This window comes from Pygocentrus nattereri, chromosome 18, assembly GCF_015220715.1.
Source record: "Pygocentrus nattereri isolate fPygNat1 chromosome 18, fPygNat1.pri, whole genome shotgun sequence".
NCBI classification, from domain to species: domain Eukaryota; kingdom Metazoa; phylum Chordata; class Actinopteri; order Characiformes; family Serrasalmidae; genus Pygocentrus; species Pygocentrus nattereri.
This window is the reverse complement of record NC_051228.1, coordinates 20651854-20672302: the sequence shown is the minus strand read 5'-3', so window position 1 is coordinate 20672302 and position 20449 is coordinate 20651854. Positions and strand designations below refer to the sequence as shown.

General features: G+C 38.0%; 1 protein-coding gene across 1 annotated transcript in view; it reads left to right on the top strand.

The window, feature by feature from the left end:
- The first annotated feature begins 1059 nt into the window (after positions 1-1059).
- The window catches only part of atp8b5b (ATPase phospholipid transporting 8B5b), a 43855-nt gene continuing 24465 nt past the window's right edge, over positions 1060-20449 (top strand). Inside the window, exons 1-15 of the mRNA XM_017697258.2 lie at positions 1060-1380; positions 6614-6695; positions 7583-7638; positions 7730-7843; positions 8402-8500; positions 10193-10254; positions 10354-10426; positions 11566-11636; positions 11760-11842; positions 12170-12328; positions 12555-12643; positions 12739-12932; positions 14568-14776; positions 16257-16300; positions 20247-20412. Of these exons, the coding sequence (XP_017552747.2) occupies positions 6641-6695; positions 7583-7638; positions 7730-7843; positions 8402-8500; positions 10193-10254; positions 10354-10426; positions 11566-11636; positions 11760-11842; positions 12170-12328; positions 12555-12643; positions 12739-12932; positions 14568-14776; positions 16257-16300; positions 20247-20412 (1474 nt within the window). The 5' untranslated portion in view covers positions 1060-1380; positions 6614-6640. The remainder of the gene's footprint in view (positions 1381-6613; positions 6696-7582; positions 7639-7729; positions 7844-8401; positions 8501-10192; positions 10255-10353; positions 10427-11565; positions 11637-11759; positions 11843-12169; positions 12329-12554; positions 12644-12738; positions 12933-14567; positions 14777-16256; positions 16301-20246; positions 20413-20449) is intronic.

The window sequence follows — 20449 nt, the reverse complement described above, 5'->3', positions numbered from 1 at the left end:
CATAGCAATGAGTTGTCTTCTCACAGTGGAAGGATGGACGGAAACACCTGTGGATGTTTTCAGATCTGAAGCAGCTTGATGTTTTCCTCTCTCTCAAACGTGAAAGCATTAAGTACTGTTTATCTGAATGGGACAGTTTTGGTGTCTACCGGTTCTTCCAGGTGGTTGTTATGAGCCCCATTTTCTCTGTAGCTTTTAATGATTTTAAAACTCCATTTTTAAAACACCTGTTGTTTTCACCACATTCCTTTGACTTTCTCTTTTCTTTATGTATTTTAAATAATGTCCTCAGAAATATCTCAGTATCTGATGGGGGTAGTTTTGGCGTCTACCAGGTCTTCCAGGTAGTTGTTAGCAGCCACATTTTCCCTATAGCTGTTGTTTATTTTTAACCTCCAGTTGTTTGTTTTCTTTTGACTTTCTCCTTCTTCGTGTAAGTGAATTATCAGGTATCTAATGTCCTGAAAATTGTACTTGACTGGAAATTAAACACACTGAGGGTGAGTTCTTAGTTTGGCACAGTGCTATAGGTGCGCTTTGTAGGTTTACAGTTCCAGACTGTAGCCCAACTGTTGCTGTACAGTTGATCAGCCCCAAACTCCTCCCCCTTCCAATTTGTTACTGATAAGGGACTACCATTGTAGGACCACTGCTGACCACTCCAACCAGCATCATATACACTACTGTCAGTGTCACTGCTGTGCTGAGAATAGACCACTACCCAACTAATACCTGTAAGTGTAAGTCCTGCAGTGGTCCTTTTTCATCAGATGAAGAAAAGGTGGGCTGATTATTCAAACAGTAACAGGTGAACACCTGAATACAGCACCTATATAGAAGGTGTTTCTGATAAAGTGGCCAGTGAGCCAGGTGGACCTAATAAACATTCTGAATTGAATTGTACTGAATTGTACATTCAGGTAGTTCCTCTAAAGGAGCAACTGCATTGGCCGTGTTCTGGTCCACGTCACTCGTCCAGCCTGTGTTTTCACTGGTCTGTCCTTGAGTCCAAAGATCAGTTAATGTTTGCTTTCTGCGTGAAGCTCAGCCAGTTTCTATTGTGCTTCTCCATTTCCTTCCAGCTACAGGTGCGTCCACACTCCCCCCACTATACTTCCTCACTCCTTGACCTCTGACCTTTTCTCCTGACCGCACCTAACCCCGACCTGAGGACCTTTCCTTAACCTTCATCTGGACCATCCACTAGATCATTTAGACCTGCTGTGGCCAGGTGGAGTGGACAAAAGTGTGTTACAGTGTTGCACTGTGGGAATTGTAGTCCACATCACTTTGTTCCTGTTCTGGTGTATAAGTGGGTGTGAAGTTTCGCCTGAGACAAGACTTTTTCTTCAGGAACTGAATGAGATATTTCTGGCTCAGGTAGGTGCGATAACGTTGGTTTATTTTAACTTCAAGTAAGGAAACTCTTCGGTTCTTCATTTCAGGTGGTTTAGTGATTCCATCTGAGAGAGAAATCAGTCCACACTAGACACAGAGACTGTAGCTCCGTCATAGCCTTTAAGCAAAAAGGTAATTACCTATTAATGTATCTCATTGCTGTTGCGACTAAATCTCATATCTCATATGGAACATTTTTACAAGCAATTTTTGAGTGTTTCTTTAAATACCATTTAAAGAATATAAATACATATAAATACAAATATATTGAATATACATTAAAATCATGTAAAGAAAAGGATTTTACTGATTCAATGGTTTTTACTGGTTTTATTTAAGTGTAGTTTCTAGATGCTGTGAAAGCAGGAACAGGTGGTTTTCACGGTTGGTGGTGGGGCGGGGGTTCTCGAGACTGAAATCCCCACCAGTGTCACACATAGCTGTGGTCACTGACCTGTTACGAGTCTCTGAGACAAACATGACTGGGCATTTGAAACACTAATGATGTCACAGTTCAGTTGAATTTCTGCTTTTATTTTGCAATACATTATGCTTTTTTTTACTGGAACGTAGAATCCCTTCCTGTTAATCTTGGTAAAATGCTTGTAGGTGACTGGTTTCATTTAGCACCTCTTTGAAAAAGAGAATACTTCCTGTAAAAAGATCATTGTTACAATTGAGGAGAGTTCCATTAAAGATTTCTTTACAGTGGTGATGAAAGGAACCGGGGGTCATCATGACTACAACACAAATATAGCCATTTTATTTAGTATCCAAAACCAGCAGTGAACCTACACGTGTTTATATATAAGAGTGATGATGGTAAAATAGCGAAAAGGACTATTTTGCCACACAACACCTGACACATGTGCCCCTCCACTATGGTTATACTTAAAAAGAAGTCTTAGGCCAACATCTTGTTTTTGAAAATATCATAAATTAGCATCTTCGTTACCATTTCCTGCAATAAGTTTCTGACATTTCTGAACATTTCTGTCCATTTGTTTCTCTAGAACACAGCATTTCAGACCAAACCACTCTGAATGACTCTCATTACATCTTAACTATACAGAAATTTAGTAAAATCATAAAATCAGTGGAATTGCCCTTTCACATTATGACTGTGAAAGGATTAGTGAATTTGTTAGTGATTGTTCATCTTTTTGCAGAACACTGTACTGCTGTACTGCCCTCCATTACATTGAAAACTATGACCAACGACACAATGTGGCAGTGAAAGAACTTGTTTATCAGTGTGTCTATGTGAAAACAGAATTCTTCCATTTGACTCACGAATGAACTACAGCCACTGGTAAATGTAGTCATTTGCTTGTTAGAGGGTGGATCCACTAAAAGCTCTGAATTTTGGAGTTGGGAAGAGTTTTTAGGACATTCCGCTCTTTTTTTCTGTCCTGATGCGTCAGTTTTAGATGGTTGAAATGAGATAAGGGAGAATAGGACAGGGTGTGAATGAGACAGAGTGAGAGGGAGCACTCAGGTCTAATGTTCAGGGTTATGGCTGACATGTTATCACTACTCTAATTTGTAATGATCTCAAAGGGCTGAACGTTGGAGGCACAAATGCAATACTTACATTTTAAAATATTTTTATTTGTTTGAAACTTATCGTTTCTGTGATGATTAAAACTCAAATCTCCAAAATGATTTACTTGATGGTTGACTTTATAAGAGAAGGATAAACATAATTAACTTTCAATGGAAAATAATAGAACACTTTTTTTTCTCCAAGCAGTTTTGGAGCATTTCTATTGGTCCATTACTAATGCAACTTTAACCTTTAATACAATCACACACACATTTTCTAATCTGCTTCTCCCTCAGGGTCATGGGACCTTTAATACAATCAAAAACTATTTTTATACACGCACATTTCAAAGAGGTGCTAAATGAAACAGTTACTGGTGCAGGATAAACCAAGAAGTTCCACCTCGGTTTTGTATCTGTTTTTTTTTTTTTGGAAAGGTGCTTTTTCTTTCACTGCAATCATTACTCCACCAAAGTGATGACATTTTACTTGAGTATGAGTTCAGACTGCGCTACTCACCTCTGCTACAAAATAAACGGTTTGGAAAATAGGTGTGTGATACACACACACACACACACACACACACACACACACACACACACACAGGAGAGAGAGACTGTAATGTAAATGCATCACCATCTATGGGCAGCTCAGCTCTGATAAGAGATTCAGCTATAAATGCTCAGTATTTCCTGAACTATCTGTAGTTTATTATTAACTATATGGAGGCGAGAAACACCTTCAGTCCACTGATCATCTCACTCCATCTTAGCTGCAGTAGTGTAGCCTGAACAAGTCACACATAAACTTAAACACTCTTCTATTTAGTTATGCAACTGAACATGTGCTTCACCGTTTTTAGACCTCAAGGTTTTTAGACCTTTAAGCTGAAAAACCCTTTTTTGCTATTGACCCACAAAAGGAACCATAAGCAATTTGCTGCACAATTAAGACTCAGGTTTTCTCATCAAAGATGCAGGAAAAACTCTATTTTGGCTGTTGTTAAACACAATGAATTGTATTGTAACATTCATTGCTATTAAAGAAGACACAACTTATGCACATGTTGTTGTGCTTTATTAACCAGCTGTATTCGGCCACAGCCACGCCATAAAATATGCAAGGCTTTAGCCTAACAGCTCGCTCTACACTCAGCTCACATCTGTATTCGCTCGCTTCCAGCTCTGACTCGCACCCAGTTCTGCTCTGACACACATTCCCCCAAAGGTGAACTAGCTCCACCTTCATTTTAAGAGTCTTTGTCAGAATTAATCCAGAGAATAACTGCAGGAGAACAATACTCAGAATAAACATGCAGAACATTTCTTGAACACACAACAGTATTCTTGCTATTTTTTTTTTTATATTAAGAAATATTATCTACATTTTCCATTTGCTAAGTATGTATCACTGATGTCCAAAAAGTGGGTTGCTTGTTTATTTATTTTTCTACATCATTTGAACTCAGCTGTTTTACATTGTGTCAGAATGTAATGATTATTGGACCAATATGAATTATTTACACAAACTTACATTGAAAGTTAAGAACATTTTTGCCTTCTCTTGCAAAGTTCCTATTTTGGCAGCATAAACAGTAGAGCATATTTGCCACCCTGGATATTCTTATATTAACATATTTAGAATAAATCTTAATAAACCATATGGGAAAAACTCAGCTGTTGTAATTTTTATTTAACGCACACTGTCTGTTGCTATTACTGTTTGTATTGCTTTCTTCAGGTAATTCTTAATAATTGTTAATATGTTTCATGAAAGTCCAGATTTCATGTCCAGATAGCAGATCAGTTAATGGCATGTACAACCCCATTTCCAAAAAAGTTGGGATGCTGTGTGTTAACACTGAGAATTTTATATATATATATATATATATATATATATATATATATATATATATATATATATATATATATATATATATATATATATATATATACATTTGGGTCAATTTTTAATTTGATGGCAGCAAAACGTTTAGAAAAAAATAGAGACAGGGCAACAAAAGAATGATAAAATTGTGTAATACAAAAAAGCACCTGGTGGAACATCTCACAGTTAATTGGGTACAGGTCAGTAACACGATTGGATATAAAAAAGAGCACCTCAGAGAGGCTGAGTCCTTCAGAGGTGAAGATGAGAAGGGGTTCACCACTCTGTGAAAGACTGCAAAGGAAAAGAGTGCAACAGTTCAAGGACATTTCTCTAAGTAAAATAGCAAAGAACAAAGAGGAAGGGACCATCTAGCTTGTTCTCAGTGCACAGTTCAAAAGCCAGCATCTGTGAAGGTATAGGGGTGCATTAGTGCGCATGGCATGAGTGAATTGCACATCTGTGAAGACAGCATTATTGCTGAATGATATTCTCAGGTTTTGGAACATAGGCTGCCATCCAGACAATGTATTTTTCAGGGAAGACCTTGCTTATTTCAGCAAGACGATGTCAAACAACATTCTGCATGTATTATAACAGCATGGCTCTGTAGTTAAAGAGTCATGGTGGTAAACTGACCTGCCTTCAGTTCAAACCTGTCACCTATGATAATATTTGGTGCATTATGATACAAAGAAAATGACAAAGACCCCAAACTGTTGAGCAGCTGAAATCCTACATCAAGCAAGAATAGGAAAACATTTCACACTGAGTTTTGTTAAAAGAAGACGCAGCACAGTGGTTAAGTGGTCACAGATCATCGCCAGTAAATACTGATTTTTGGCCTTGTCCCTTGCATACAGAGATTTCTCCAGATTCTCTGAATCTTTTAATGATTTATGTTGAGAAACGTTATTCTTATTTGATTGTGCAGTCTTTCACAGGGTGGCAAACCCCTCCTCATCTTAACTTCTGAAAGACTGAAAGCTTTTTTTATACCCAATCATGTTGCTGATCTGTTGCCAATCAACCACCAGGTGTTTTTTTTAGCATTACGCAACTTTACCAACCTTCTCCATCCCAACTTTTTTGGAGTGTTTAAATAATTTGCGTGTCATTGCATTTTGTTTTTATTTACATTTTGCACAGCATTCCAACTTTTTTGAAAAGGGGGTTGTACGTAAGTTGTATACAAGAATCCAGTCCATTGCTGAGGACACTGTTCAATTCCATCCTCCCTCAAAAGAGCTCAGTAACACTGAGATTAATCGTTGGTCATAACAATGATTCATCAGCTCTTCTCAGGCTTTAGCAGAGCTCAGTAAAACTGAGATTAATCACAGTTCATCACATTGATTTATCAGCCTACTCAGGCTTTAATATGAACTTCAGTAGTTGTGAAGTAGCAAATATTGGGTTCCTCTCCAGAGTACACATTTACATGTCCTGAACTGAATTTGCAATAATTAATAAACAAATATTGGTGGTATTTCCTTCTAGTAGGCACACAGAACACAGTGTGTAAAAAGGCACAGCAGCACCGCTGTGTCTGAAACACTGTCAGTGCCACACAGACTACCATATCAGTGTCATTGCTGTACCAATCTGTAACTGTAAACCTATATAATAGAGGTTTAAGGTCGGTGTTTCTAATAAAATGTCCAGAGAGTGTAGACAAGCAGATGATGAAAACTGACAATTGGTAAAACATGTTTTCTCAAGTAATTTATATGCAAAGTGTCTCCAGGATACATGTATATTTTGTTATTCTTCTCTCTTCAGCATGCAGCTGGATGTGTAGCATGAAAGATGGACTCTGTGCTGTCAGCATGTGGACTGAACGGTAAAAAAGAGAAAGTACAAGGTAAATCATCACCACCACCATCATGCTCATTTCTAAGACAATCTAAGACTTTTGGCATACTTCATACTGAATACTAACATACAGACAAGGTACCTATACATTCGCTCAAATCTGGAGCAGGTGATTTTAGTTTTTGTAGAAACCATGTAGAAACTAAGCAAGTTTTTTAATAAATCAAACTGAAAAAAGAAACACGCCCTCTACTTTCAGCTCTCTCCAACCTCCCCAAAACATATGAACACACATGGATTGACTAGACAGAACTTCTTGAAGAATCTTCTTCATAACTGTGCAGATAACCCACATCACCTCATTTGAACACCCTGTCCAAAGCCAATAAATGTACAGCCTGATAAGATATAAGATAAATACCATAATAAGATAAATACCATCAAATGATGCTTGCTCAAAGTATCAATGCAGACACTGGTGAACACAAACCCACAGATTACATACAAGATAAACATAGCTAGCTAGCTTACACCTATATCTTAGCTAACATTAGTGTGGGACTGATACACAATGTAGGTACATAATTAGCAGCTGCGTTGGCTGCATAATTCAGTAAAATAACAAATCCCCCCTTAAACAAAATGAACTAGATGTTTACTTGTCCAACAGAAAATTAGTAACCTTAACTTGGCTTTCCAGGCCTTTCAACTCCCTCAGGATTCTCCACTGTTGGAAAGCCACACCTATGTTCACTTTGGATTGACTTTGTTTTTTGTGCTATCATACAGAGTATGTTCAAGAAATATAACAAATAAATCACCTACTCCACTTTTAAGTACAGTTATTACCACATTTGCTTCTGTGTTAAATGTGTGTTATAAGTGGCACAGAACAATAAGAATTTGTGTTCATTTTCTTTCTTTTTTTTGCTGCAGAGGAGAGGCACCTACGAGCTAATGACAGAGAATTTAATCTTTCCTTCAAATATGCTGTAAGTGAGAACAGTGCATGGAAACAGTGCATTTTATACGGTGTCAGTACATGTGACTACATTCTGACATACTCTCTGTGTGTCCCTGCAGAACAATGCCATCAAAACGTCTAAATACAACATCTTCACTTTCCTGCCCCTCAACCTGTTCGAGCAGTTCCAGAGGCTGGCCAATGCCTACTTCGTCTTCCTGTTGATCCTGCAGGTGAGGTGCAGTCTCTGAGCTGTAGATAACCTCTGTATGTCTTATCTAACACTCAATAAAAACTACATGATAATTAACTAATGTAGGAATGGTTTGCATGTCCATAGCCAGATGATAGAAAGAGACTTATAAAAAAATCAATGTGAACATGTCCTATCAAAACTCCACAGCTTGGTTCAATAACGTTAGCTATGCTTAACATTGTGTAAACATTTATGATTCATAATTTGATTTACTTATTTTATTACTATATTTTAAGTTTCTGCTTGTATTGCTTTATTTCACTGTTGAGCACTTTAAGCTGACTTTTAAGCTGCAGAAGTCAGAGTCTACCCTTCATTATTTACTTTTCAGTGAAAAACAGCCATTTAATACAAGTGAAACTGTCCCCATTGGATAAACAGTAAGACGTTTTCAAAGAAGTGTGACCTTCAAACTACACAGAATGCGACTTTGATAATCCTAACTGGGACTGACGATTCAGCTCTTGAATTCTTATATAAATACAGCTCTTATGTCAGTGATGATGTGTATGTGTTGTGTGTGTTTGTGCTGCAGCTGATTCCAGCGATCTCCTCTCTCTCCTGGTTCACCACTGTGGTTCCTCTGCTGCTGGTGTTGTGCATCACTCTGGCTAAAGATGGCACTGATGACATTGTGAGTGCCGTTACTGCTGCAGGGCTTCAGTGGAAGAGCTTGCATTGACGCCTTTCCTTCAGTTCAGTTTCACAATACCCAGTTGGACCGAACTTAATGTAAATGAATTCAGCTGTACTGAACTGTATTTTAGGGCGCCCTGCTGGTGAGATCCCATATAAATAAAAATGATTAATGGCCACCACTAAGTACACAGTAAGGTGTGGGAATAAGATTATTAAGTCGCGCATTAGGATCTCATTCGTATGCCTGACTAAGTTGTGGCCACGCATTATTTATATTTATCTGACATGTCACCAGCAGGGCACCGTACAATTTTATTAAAATTAGCTCTACTTTTTAAACTAAACTTAAATGAATCAACTGACCTGAACTGAATTTGAATGAGAAATCTAATGTTCAACATGGTGTCTATTTATGGGGAAAGTCACATCCTTCAATAAAAACAGCCATTTAGTTTATTTATAAAGCTGCAACTGGGAAAAGTGGCACACCATTGTAAAGATACGCGTCTATTACAGAAGCCGAAACAAGCTGAAAAAATAGCAGTTTGTGTATTATTTGGGCCAAATGCTGCAAATTTTACCAGTGATTTTAAATGCCTTAAAACAGCATTTTGGCCTTTTTTTTAAGAATTTTCCCTTTTTTAAGAATCTTCCCTTTCAAAGAGATGGAAACCTGGGCTGGCTTACAGAAACGTCTTAAGTCTGAAATATTATCTGCTTATTCACCATGACAATGTCATTTAGAACAGAGGCTATTACAGAACGACCTTTCTTAAATTCACAATCTTATTCTTTGACAACAGTATTACAGAAAAAGCTATCTACACTGAAAACAGCGCTTTGATTTATGAGACAGCGTTTTAAAAGCCTAGACACTGTAGACTCTGTCCTCTCTCATTATCTTTGTGTGTTAATGTTGATGAAAACTCATCAGATAAAATATTGCAGTGATATTGGTGTATAATAAGGAGACAAAGCTGAATGTGTGGCTGTTTATTAGGAGGAATAATGTTAGCATGGTTGGATAAAGCATTTGGGAAACTAAAACTGAAACTGTAGAGCGGTGACACTCTGAAAACAGCACAAAGGACTGTCACAATATTCTTAACTTCAGTCAATTAAGAAACTTAAGTTTGTTGCGCTTTAGTTTTCTTTGAGCTTTTATACTTCAGTAATGGTAGCGAACATTAGCTGTCTGGCTAATTAACTTGATTATTTTGAATATGTGTTTACTTTTCAGCTGTGCACGTATGGTCAATTGCTAGATAACAGATATGACACTTGATTGTTAACTTCAATCAAGTAAGATTTCCAAACTTGAGGGAGGAGTATGTGCATTAAGGTTAGATGTGGACTTCCTACACAAGCTTTAACTGAACGGACCTTAACTGAAATTGAATAAAATGGACTGAACTGAGCTGAACTGCTATTCATTAAAAAAAGTACTGAACTAAACTGAACAGAACAGAAATTTTAATTATATGGACTGAACTGACGAACTGAACTGAACTGAAATAAAAACTGAATTAAAGTAAATTGAATTGATGTCATTTGAATTGAATTCGATTGAGTTAATGCTACGATAATTAATTGAACTGATCTCTTCAACTGAACCAGAACTGAGGGCATTTACTTACTCGCATATACCCTCATCCCTCTCTCTCTCTCCTTCCCTTTCTTTCTGCAGAACAGACACAAAAACGACAGACAGGTGAATAACCGCAGGGTGGACGTTCTCATTGATGGACAGTGAGTGTCTGGGCCAGACATCAAATAAATATCAGTGTTATAGTGTTATCATGCACTTTGTAAAGTTCCTTAAACCTTAATCTTTGTATCGTCCATTAGGCTGAAGAGTGAGAAATGGATGAATGTTCAAGTTGGAGACATCATTAAGCTGGAGAACAACCAGTTTGTCACAGTGAGGACGCTCACACTCTTATACACAAGCTCAGACCCTGGTGTACTAAGCTTTTGTGAATGACATTTTATTGGGTGTTATATAATTATATATATTATTGCATACTAACACATGCAAGCATATTAATAAATCATCTCTCAGGGAACAGATTTAGACCCCCTCTCCTTTTTTCAAATATGATCTTTCACAAACCAAAAGGCATTTGACCAATTTTCCACAGTAGATGGATTTGCATTATGGAGCTTAGCTGTAAACTAAGCTTTTTATAGCAGTTGCAGTAGCCAATCAGACTTCTTGTACCCTCAGGTTATGCATAAAAAGACACAGTTTATGGGCTGTGTGCATGAAAAAAACACAAATCGCACCTCTTTCCCTTTATGCATATGGATTTGATGGAGGACCATGAAAAATAAGGGAGGAAACTGGGTAGAGATATGGAAGTTTGGCTGATTACATACAACGCTCCATTTACAGCAGCTGGTGGCAGCCTGTGTTTGCATTGATTCTTCCGCGCTTTTAAAAAAAAACGTGTTATTGAGAACCTTCCTTTAAAAATGACCACAGACACAGAAATTAAACAGAGGCTTCAGAAAAACACTCTTTTATACTCTCAGGATCAGAAATCATGTGTGAGAAGATGCAACACAAACACTTGTGTTATTCTTTCACAGATTCTAGAGTAAAATATCATCCCTGTAGAATGATTTAGTGGGAAAGATATCTCTTCATCACTGAGCTTTCAGTTTCTCTTTTTTTCCTGATGGCTTCATTATTTTACTGTGCCTTTTAAATCATGTGCCCCACAAGCAGGTAGTTAGTTAGAATGAGATCTTGTGCAAAGTTTGCGTCCATTTATGCGGTTTGCAGTCTTATGCACAGGCTACGGTTCTATGCACAGTTTATGGCAATGATTTCCAGTTGTGATTTAGAGTTGGGGGTTATATATGCAATTTGCAGTCCTGTGCACCGTTTGTGGTCTTAAGGTATCATTGCTTTCAGAAACAGGTAGAAGCATCTGGCCCTGATACACTTTAATAGAGTACATTTTGAATAGGCCATATTTACATTTACATATCACTTTTTAAATCTTTTTTCCGGGCTAGCATATTTCATATCTTTCCATGTGCTCCACTGTTTAGGCTGATCTGCTTTTACTGTCCAGCAGTGAGCCTCTGAACCTGGTCTACATCGAGACTGCTGAGCTGGATGGGTTAGTTACACACATTACAAGCACAGTCTTCACTAAGGTCTATAAAAGTATGTATAATACACTTTCAGTACTTTCTCATTCATTCTCTCTCTCTCTCTCTCTCTCTCTCTCTCTCTCTCTCAGTGAGACTAATCTGAAGGTGAAGCAGGCTCTGACAGTAACAGGTGATTTGGGAGACAACATTGACACACTGGCTGCCTTTGATGGTGAGTCACACATATGGTAACTAATCTGCTTCCTTGTGATGTCATGAATAACCAATTTACATTTTCATGTGTCCACCTATTTAGCTTACAGCAGATAAGCCCTACCCACTCACTCTAAAGTTATAAGGAGTGTATGAATCTGGACAGTTTTTTAAATGAGGCGCAATACAGGACAACCAATCAGAACAAAGCTCATCTACATGCATCATTCTTAAAGATTTAAAACCAGCCTGTTTATTTTGAGGGATATGGATATATCCACTGTTGTAAGTACACTGTATTTGTGTTGGACTCTGCTGTTTACTGTTTGACTGTGTGGCTGTTCAGGTGAGGTGCACTGTGAGGCTCCAAACAACCGTCTGGATAAGTTCACAGGTACGCTAACAGTGCAAGGAGAGACCTACGCTCTGGATAATGAGAGGATTCTGCTCCGAGGCTGCACTCTACGCAACACTGAGTGGTGCTTTGGCCTGGTGCTGTTTGGAGGTACATCAGAAATACACTTGCACTCATTCTTACATTTACTTTAACCTTAAAACCTAAAAAATATGCTTTGCCTTACCCCAGTCTCAACAATTATTGTTCTTTTTGCTATTTTCACTTAAATTTGCACATCATTCCATTCTGTTCTATTTACATTTTGCAAAGCGCTCCAGTTTTTTTTCAAAATAGAGTTGTTTATTTACTATTACCCTTCCCTGAAACCCACTAGGCCCTGACACAAAACTGATGCAAAATTCAGGGAAGTCTGTATTCAAGCGCACAAGCATTGACCACCTGATGAACGTTCTGGTTCTGTTTGTAAGTGTTTAATGTTGTATGAGAGTGAATTCACAATTTCAGTGTGCTTGATCTGATATTAATGTGTGTTAATGGTCTGTCCTCTTATTCTGTAGATATTTGGACTTCTGGCTTGCATGTGCACCACTCTGGCCATTGGTAATGGGATTTGGGAGCATCAGCAGGGCACCTCATTTACAGCCTTCCTCCCACGGCAGGACGGGGCAAACGCAGCCTTTTCTGGATTCCTCTCCTTTTGGTCCTATGTCATCATCCTCAACACTGTTGTGCCCATCTCACTCTACGTCAGGTCAGTCTGTATTAAACATGCTGGTACTGGAGTAAGACTGTTCAGAGTTTGTGAGAACACAACTAGTCTTAGCCTCAGATGTTCCGTTCATACCGCTGATATCTATTGCATGTTAAACTAGCCACAACTATTGGGATTTAATCTGCTGCACTCTAAACGAACATCCAAGTGTAAGTACATTTAAATCTGCCTGACAGGAAACTCACTTTTGCAAGCAGTTGCTTGCTCTGCTCACTCTGATTATTTTCAGAGCAATTTTAGGGCAAGATTGTCACGATTGGCCCCTCCCAGTCCTGTCCATGTGTTTGTGTTGTGTGTTGGTTTAGCCCTCCTGTTCTTTGTTTTGTCTTTTTAGTCCAGCCCCCTCGTTTCGTGACTCCACCCCTGATTGTTTCCACCTGTGTTCCCACCTGTTTCTCATTTACCCATGTGTATTTAAAGCCTGTGTTTTCCCCTGTCTGGTCGCTGGTCTTTGTTGTCTGAACTGTCTAAACTGTTTGAATCTTTGTTTGTTATTTATCGTTAGAAGTTTGGCTGGTGTTTGTTGTTTTTGTTTGTTTGGCTTGTTCTGTTCCATTTTGGTGTTCTTAGTTATGTCTGTCCACCCTGCTCTCAGTAGCGATTATTGGAACCTGGACTGGCTCGACCACGACCCTGGATTTTCCCATAATAAACATCGCTTATCTCCGCATATGCGTCTGCCTCCTCGCTCCCAACCGTTACAAAGATGTTGTTGCTGGATTTGTGAATTTCATAAAATCTCTGGTGTAAAAGTTATTCATGCATTTTCTTTTAAAATGTTTTAAAAAGTAGTAATTTAAAATGTAGTAAATGAGAGATCCTCGTGATTTTCCATTGCATACCACTTTGTCTCATGCACATGTGTTTTGTTGAAGCTGTAAGTTTTAGAAGTCCTGTGCTCCTACATTTCACCTCAAAACAATAAGCTATGGCTGGTTATTTTGCATGTCAAATGGCTCTTTTCTGTGAAAGTAGGCAATTCTTGTCCAAGTTCAGGGAAAAAATGTGGTTGTCCATGATAAGCAGACGTCTGGCTAATGAGATATGCTTATAATGAAGCCTTAAAAATAGGTGTTTCCTTTTCCATTTTAAATGTGCTTTGACTCTGACTGTTCTTCTTAATAAAGGGAACCTGAGCTTAGCAGCAGTCAATGGTGTAGTCCACATCATTGATGAGATTAAATAGTTTAGTGAGTAATGCCATGGGTTGCACCCTGGCAACTGGGGTTCAATTCAATACTTCTTCATAATTAAATTATTTGGATGTTAACAAACTCATTTAGAGTGGTTTAATGCAAAGTTCATGCCAGAGGAACTTTTAGAGTCAGAATTCTAAAAGTTTTTTCAGACATTTTTGTTCTAAAATTTATTTTTTTTAAATCCCTTTGTGGCAGAGGGATATGTAGGATGTTCAAAAGGCCTAAAAGTCCCCAACCAAAACTTTTTCAGATTTTTCACTATTTTACTTTCATCAACATTCCATATAAAATTCAGAAGACACAAATAGGTTCACTGGTGGTTTCAAATAGTAAATAAAATGGCTGTATATATATATATAGACATAAACAATTTAATTATAGAGAAATAATTTAGCTTGGATTGCTTTGTTTACAGTGTGGAGATCCTCAGACTGGGGAACAGCTACTTCATTGACTGGGACAGGAAGATGTACCACACTAAGACTGATACTCCAGCCCAAGCTCGGACTACTACCTTAAATGAGGAGCTCGGGCAAATAAAATACATCTTCTCCGATAAGACTGGTACCTTGACCCAGAACATCATGACCTTCAACAGGTGCTCCATCAATGGGAAATCATACGGTGAGGGCTTTTAATAACTAAGTCAGGACGTTCTGAACAGTGGAATACTTCACTACATAAAGCAGCGGTAACACTTTACATTAAGGGTACATAATCTGCCAGTACTTAAGGCATTTACTTATGAATAAGTAATCAGAAAGTAATGAGTCATTATCCACCACAAGACTAAATTACTAACGCATGTACTAATGAATGAAGAAGAAGGGAATAAAGGCTTTCTTCAGTGCCTGAATTTATTAGGAACTCATGTGTTAATTCATGCTTGTTGTCACAAGGTCCACCTGACACACAAAGCTCTGGAATATTATGCCTATCAAAGTCAAATATGTTTTTTTTGTAGCTCAGTCCTCTCATCATCTTGTCTTTCTGCTTCATCATGCTGTGTAAGCAGCCCTTGTATTTGCCTGTTTCGTCTGTCAGGTCTATAAGTTTATTTGATTTCTTATGTTACCTCGTCTGTTTCTACCCACCTAGTGACTTTTATTAAAATGAAAAGCTTACACTGACATTGTTCTGCAACTAGTCCTCATTTGTGACAGTTGCCATAGTTTTAATTCATCTTTCACGTCAATAATATGATGTTCTAACTCCTATATTGATACACAGAGCCTCATGAGGGACTTATCACTGAACTCAGAAATGAGTTAATCATTGATAGGGAAAGTGCAGTGCCTTTCTCCTGGGCTCATTAGAATTCTTAATTGTATGCACATTTTTGTGCTTTCCCTCATCTAGTACACCTGATTGAACTCAACTGCTAATTTATAAGCTCCTCTTGTGCTGGTTGAGGTGTCTCAGTTCACTATAAAGAAAGCAATGGTTACTGATAACCCATGATGAAAGTAAAGTTAACCAATCACACTTTATTACTCATTAAATAACTAAATAACTCATTCTTCCTGATGAATTCATAATGTGTTCGCCCCCTAAAGTAAAATTATAAACCAGTCACACTTTATTACTGATTATAAGCTAAGGGGTTGATCATTACTTACCAAACTAACAGTCATTAATTTCCCCCTTTTAAGAACAGTGAAGAAAGATAAGTACAATATGGCTCATACAAAAACAGGACATTGTCGAAATTCACAGGAATAAAAAAAGCATATTTTGTTATTATCTTATGATTTCATGACTTCTACACAACACACAGAACCAGAGCAGGCGAATGTCACTGTAGTACACAGAAAATGAATATATATATATATATATATATATATATATATATATATATATATATATATATATATATAAAGAAAGTTCACAGGTTTAATTAAATCATTAGTAATTTAGTCTTGTGGTTGTTAATATATGACATTCATTTGTTCCTGATTAATGACTCATTATTTTGTATTAGTTATTCATTAGTAAATGCCTTTATTACTGACAGGTCATGTACCCTTAATGTAAAGTGTTACCCATGAAGCTAATGTTGCTAATAATTATTCTCATGTTCTCTCTGGTTGCATGTTTTCTCCAGGTGAAGTTGTGGATTTCTCTGGGCAGCGGGTAGAGATTACTGAGGTAAGTTACCAGTTACATTCATTCATATAACATGCTTGCTTCTCCTTTACTGTTGTGAACAGAGGTGGATAAAATACAGGAATACAGAAGTAAACATATTCAGGAAAAAGTTGTGTAGTGCAGTATTCATAAGACTGCATGACACCTACATAAGACCCTCATGACAACTGAGATAGACCTACATGAACATTTATAAAGACTTATTCCAATAAGACTCGTTTGTCATAGAGGTTGCATTGGCCAACTTTAATGTCAAGTTGACACAGCATGTATGACATAGCACAGGTGACACTGCAGTGCATTTACAGGCACTTAATAATCTGATCATTATCAGATTTTAGCAGTTATCTGATTATTGAAGTGGTCATATAAACAGCATACTCTGATTTCCTAGATTGGATCCAGGTTTTCTAGGCTTTAATCCAATTAATCAAATTTTTGTGATTCTCAGCCTGCGAAAACAACTGTACCGCAAATAGCAAGCAACATCTGTGAGATGACAAAAAAACACTTTTAAAGTGATGCTTTAACCAATTACATGCTTGGTGAAATGAAGAATTTAAATATTCTTGATCTTTAAGATCAGGGGTCAGCACCCCAAATACTAGGAAAGCCAATTTGTCCTTTCATCAAAAATTAAACCACCCTGGGAGCCACAGTGTGATATGTCCATTTTACCATTTTGGCTGTAAATATGTCTTTGTGCTAATGTACTAGAATAGGATAAAAACAGAACAGAAATGAAAACACAGACTTACTTTGCTCTGCTTTAAACTTTAGCTCAGTTATAACCTTTTCTCGCATCTCAGGCAGGAAACTTCTCTAAAAGTTCAGCATTCGATTTTTTACTAGGCTAAAGTCAGCTTCTCATTCACCAACTTCTTGTTTGAATTTGAAGGCACCATTTAAAGTGGAATGTCAATATTCAGCCTTCAGCTGCATGACTTTTTAGTGTTTGACAGTTTCTTGTTGCAGATTAAACATTTCAGAAAACCAGCTAGAATGCTTACAAATGCAAAGAAGTCCATTTGTCTCCAAATGATCAACGTTCGACTTAAATCTCTCTCTTTGCCTTTTCGTTGCCTAAATTAACTGCAATGTTTAAGGCCTTTTCTTGTTAAAACTGTGTTAGAAAGATCAGCAGGGCTTTATTTTATTGCATAGGAGGATTATTTTATTCTTACCTAAAAATCTAATCATGTCATAGAGCCAAAATACAGTAAAAGAGCCGCTAACCCCTGTTCTGGATGATATATATATTCTCAGTTTTCTCTAAAGTGACTTGATGTTTAAAAAAAAAAGCTGTGTTATGACAATACATTTAATGTTAAGTTTACATCAAGTCTTATTCTGTGAGTTTATTGGCCCGATTACTGCCTGACTCACATAGACTCATGTAGAGTTTTCCTATCATCTGATTAACCAAGTGCATGTAAATGAATTGAATGAATTACTGGCAAAAGCTGATTTTTCAAAAGCTGATTTTTCTGATTTGATTATTATTAAGTGCATGTAAACACACTCATTGATTGTTTTCTGTCATTGCACTTTGGGTGTGGTGACAGACTTTGTAGCTTATTGTATGTCACAGTGACATAATGCTAATAATGCTGCCAAGGGTTGGATGAACAAAAGAGAGCATTTTCTGTGTATTTGTGGTAAAGTGAGTATAACATATAACATTATAATGTACAGTGGGGCAAAAAAGTATTTAGTCAGCTGCTGATTGTGCAAGTTCTCCTACTTAGAAAGATGAGAGAGGTCTGCAATTTTTATCATAGCTACACTTCAACTATGAGAGACAATATGAGGAAAAAAATCCAGGAAATCACATTGTAGGATTTGTAAAGAATTTATTTGTAAATTATGGTGGAAAATAAGTATTTGGTCAATAACAAGTTCAACTCAATCCTTTGTAACATAACCTTTGTTGGCAATGACAGAGGTCAAATGTTTCCTGCAAGTCTTCACCAGGTTTGCACACACTGTAGCTGGTATTTTGGCCCATTCCTCCTGCAGATCTCCTAGAGCAGTGATGTTTTGGGGCTGTCGCTGGGCAACACAGACTTTCAACTCCCTCCACAAATTTTCCATGGGGTTGAGGTCTGGAGACTGGCTAGGCCACTCCAGGACCTTGAAATGCTTTTTACGGAGCCACTCCTTCATTGCCCAAGCAGTGTGTTTGGGATCATTGTCATGCTGGAAGACCATGGCCCCGTTCATTCTTCCCTTAACACGGATCAGACGTCCTGTCCCCTTTGCAGAAAAACAGCCCCAAAGCCTGATGTTTCCACCCCCATGCTTCACAGTAGGTATGGTGTTCTTGGGATGCAACTCAGCATTCTTCTTCCTCCAAACACGGCGAGTTTAGTTTTTACCAAAAAACTTTTTCATCTGACCACAAGATATCATCCATATGCTCTCTGGCAAACTTCAGACAGACCTGGCACTGCAGGATTTGAGTCCCTCTTGGCGTAGTGCGTTACTGAGGGTAGCCTTTGTTACTTTGGTCCCAGCTCTGTGCAGGTCATCAGGTCCCTCCATGTAGTTCTGGATTTTTGTTCACCGTTCTCATGATCATTTTGATCCCACGGGATGAGATCTTGAGTGGGGCCCCAGATTGAGGGAGATTATCAGTGGTCTTGTAGGTCTTCCATTTTCTTACAGTTGCTCCCACAGTTGATTTATTCACACCAACCTGCTTGCCTATTGTAGATTCACTCTTCCCAGCCTGGTGCAGGGCTACAATTTTCTTCCTGGTGTCCTTCGACAGCTCTTTGGTCTTGGACATGGTTAAGTTTGGAGTCTGACTGTTTGAGGCTGTGGACAGGTGTCTTTTATACAGACAACAAGGTCAAAGAGGTTCCATTAATACAGGTAATGAGTGGAAGACAGAGGAGCTTCTTAAAGAAGAAGTTACAGGTCTGTGAGAGCCAGAAATCTTGTGTCACGGTTGGCCTCCCAGTCCTGTCCATGTGTTCGTGTTTTGGTTTTGTAACTCCACCCCTGATTGTTTTCACCTGTCCCTCATTGTTCCGTGTATTTAAGCCCTGTGTTTGCCCCTTGTGTTTGCCCCTTTGTATCTTTGTATTGGTCTTTGTTTGATGTGGATTCTGATTTTTTTGTCAAGTCTTACCCTCATTCTATCCGTGTTGACTCATTGACCCTGGACTGCTTTGACCACGACCCTGGATTTGCCCATAATAAATCTCGCTTATCTCAGCGTGTGCGTCCGCCTCCTTGCTCCCCCTTACATCTTGCTTGTTTGTGGGTGACAAAATACTTATTTTCCACCATAATTTACAAATAAATTCTTTAAAAATCCTACAAAGTGATTTCCTGGATTTTTTTTCTCATTTTGTCTATTTTGTCCATATAGCTATGATGGAAATTACAGACCTCTCTCATCTTTCTAAGTAGAACTTGCACAATCAGCGGCTGACTAAATACTTTTTTGCCCCACTGTATAACGTTTAATTAGGTAGCTCATGTAGGTGTTATGTAATGTTAAAATAATGGTTTGGCAAAAAAAGAAAAAAATTACACAATTTTCCACTTAATCCAGATGTAGTTGATCAGCCGGGACATGTTTGGCGTCCAAATTTGAGCTTCTTTAGTTTAAAACTGGGGCAACAAGACTAACATTGATAGAACTCAATAGTCACCCAGATTGTTTCAGTGAAAATACAGCATTAAAACTCAAACCACATCCACCTTTGCAATAAGGTTGCGTGGACCTGTGGATGTTTTTTAAGACATGGCGTGACACAACAGAATGAAATTAAACCCAAAGAAGAAAACTAAATGACAACTAATGACACATTTAAGTGATAAAAAAGTAACTCTTGCTCTCCACAAATAGGCTTGAGTACAAGTAGAAGTATGAGCATTTAAAGATATTTGAGTTTCACAGTGGTCCCTGTGTTCATGTGTCTCTGGCAAGCAGAAGACAGAGAAAGTAGACTTTTCATGGAACTCGCTGGCAGACACAAAATTTTGTTTCCATGACCACGCGCTAGTGGAGGCGGTAAAGCAGGGTTCCTCAGAGGTTCATGCTTTCTTCCGTCTGCTTGCACTGTGCCACACTGTCATGCCAGAGGAAAAGACTGAGGGTGAGTAAGAGTCAATAAACTTCTGGTCTGCATAATT